The sequence below is a fragment of the Camelina sativa genome, unplaced genomic scaffold, assembly GCF_000633955.1.
Source record: "Camelina sativa cultivar DH55 unplaced genomic scaffold, Cs unpScaffold02548, whole genome shotgun sequence".
NCBI classification, from domain to species: Eukaryota; Viridiplantae; Streptophyta; class Magnoliopsida; order Brassicales; family Brassicaceae; genus Camelina; species Camelina sativa.
The window spans coordinates 1-1168 of NW_010923659.1; the positions used below are offsets into that span (position 1 = coordinate 1).

The 1168-nt window shown below is 40.9% G+C and overlaps 1 protein-coding gene across 1 annotated transcript; it reads left to right on the plus strand.

The window, feature by feature from the left end:
• Positions 1–6: 6 nt before the first annotated feature.
• On the plus strand, positions 7–1032 carry LOC104774353 (methionine S-methyltransferase-like; the record flags this gene model as incomplete). Its single annotated transcript, XM_010498984.1, has 2 exons — positions 7–408; positions 649–1032. Coding segments are annotated over 2 exons (702 nt in total), but the record flags the coding sequence as incomplete, so codon positions are not given.
• Positions 1033–1168: the final 136 nt, after the last annotated feature.

Here is a 1168-nt window from a genome sequence, read left to right on the forward strand (position 1 = left end):
ACAGGCTTGGTGTACAGCAATGAGGAAATGGATATATTATTGGCTACGTGTGCTAAGTTTGGAGCAAAGGTCATCATTGATACTTCATTCTCCGGATTAGAATACAGTGCAACTAGCTGGGATTTGAAGAATTCTTTGTCGAAATTGGATTCATCCTTGTCTGTTTCGCTTCTTGGATGTCTATCTTTGAATTTACTCAGTGGAGCTCTGAAACTCGGGTTTCTAGTTTTGGATCAGTCTGTCATTGACGCCTTCCATACCCTCCCAGGCCTGAGTAAACCACACAGCACTGTGAAATATGCTGCTAAGAAAATGTTGGCTCTCAAAGAAGAGAAGGCGGGTGACTTTTTGGATGCCGTTTCTGAAACCATTAAAACGTTGGAGGGCAGATCCAAACGCTTAAAAGAGGTACTCATTCCTGCCTTCAGAAACTTTCTTTTACAAAATAACATATAAATCTCTCATATGGTTAAAACTATGAATTTATATGGAAAAAAATACACATAAAAGCAAACAAACAAAAGGTTAAATAGTTGGAGGTGTTCATTTCATGTTGTTGATAACAATGCAGCAGAGAAATGAATGTTGATCCTACAATTTCATGATGTTAGGCCGTAACTCTCTTCTTTCTGGAAATATTGGAAACAGGTATTAGAGAACTCTGGTTGGGAGGTTATCCAACCCTCAGCGGGAATCTCAATGGTGGCAAAGCCGAAAGCTTATCTCAACAAAACAGTAAAGGTGAAAGCAGCAGGAGATGGACAGGAAGTCAAGCTTACGGATTCAAATATGAGGGACGTGTTCCTCAGTCATACTGGTGTCTGCTTGAACAGCGGTTCCTGGACCGGAATTCCTGGTTACTGCCGCTTTTCATTTGCATTGGAGGATAGTGAGTTTGACAAGGCTATTGAATCAATAGCTCAGTTTAAAAGCGTGCTTGCTAATTGAAACGTGCTTCTTTCATTTACGCTGCCATCTTCTTGAACTTGAACTTGAACTAAGGGGTCATTGTGCATTGCTGGTTCTTGGACTTACTCGTCGCTATACTTCTGCATTCCTTTGTTCTGTTGTTTCTAATAATTCGCGTGCCCGTTTCTTGGTCAGCCTCATAACGGGTTTCCCTTTTCAGAGCGTGATCTGTTCATGCTAATAAAGGACTTACAAGTGA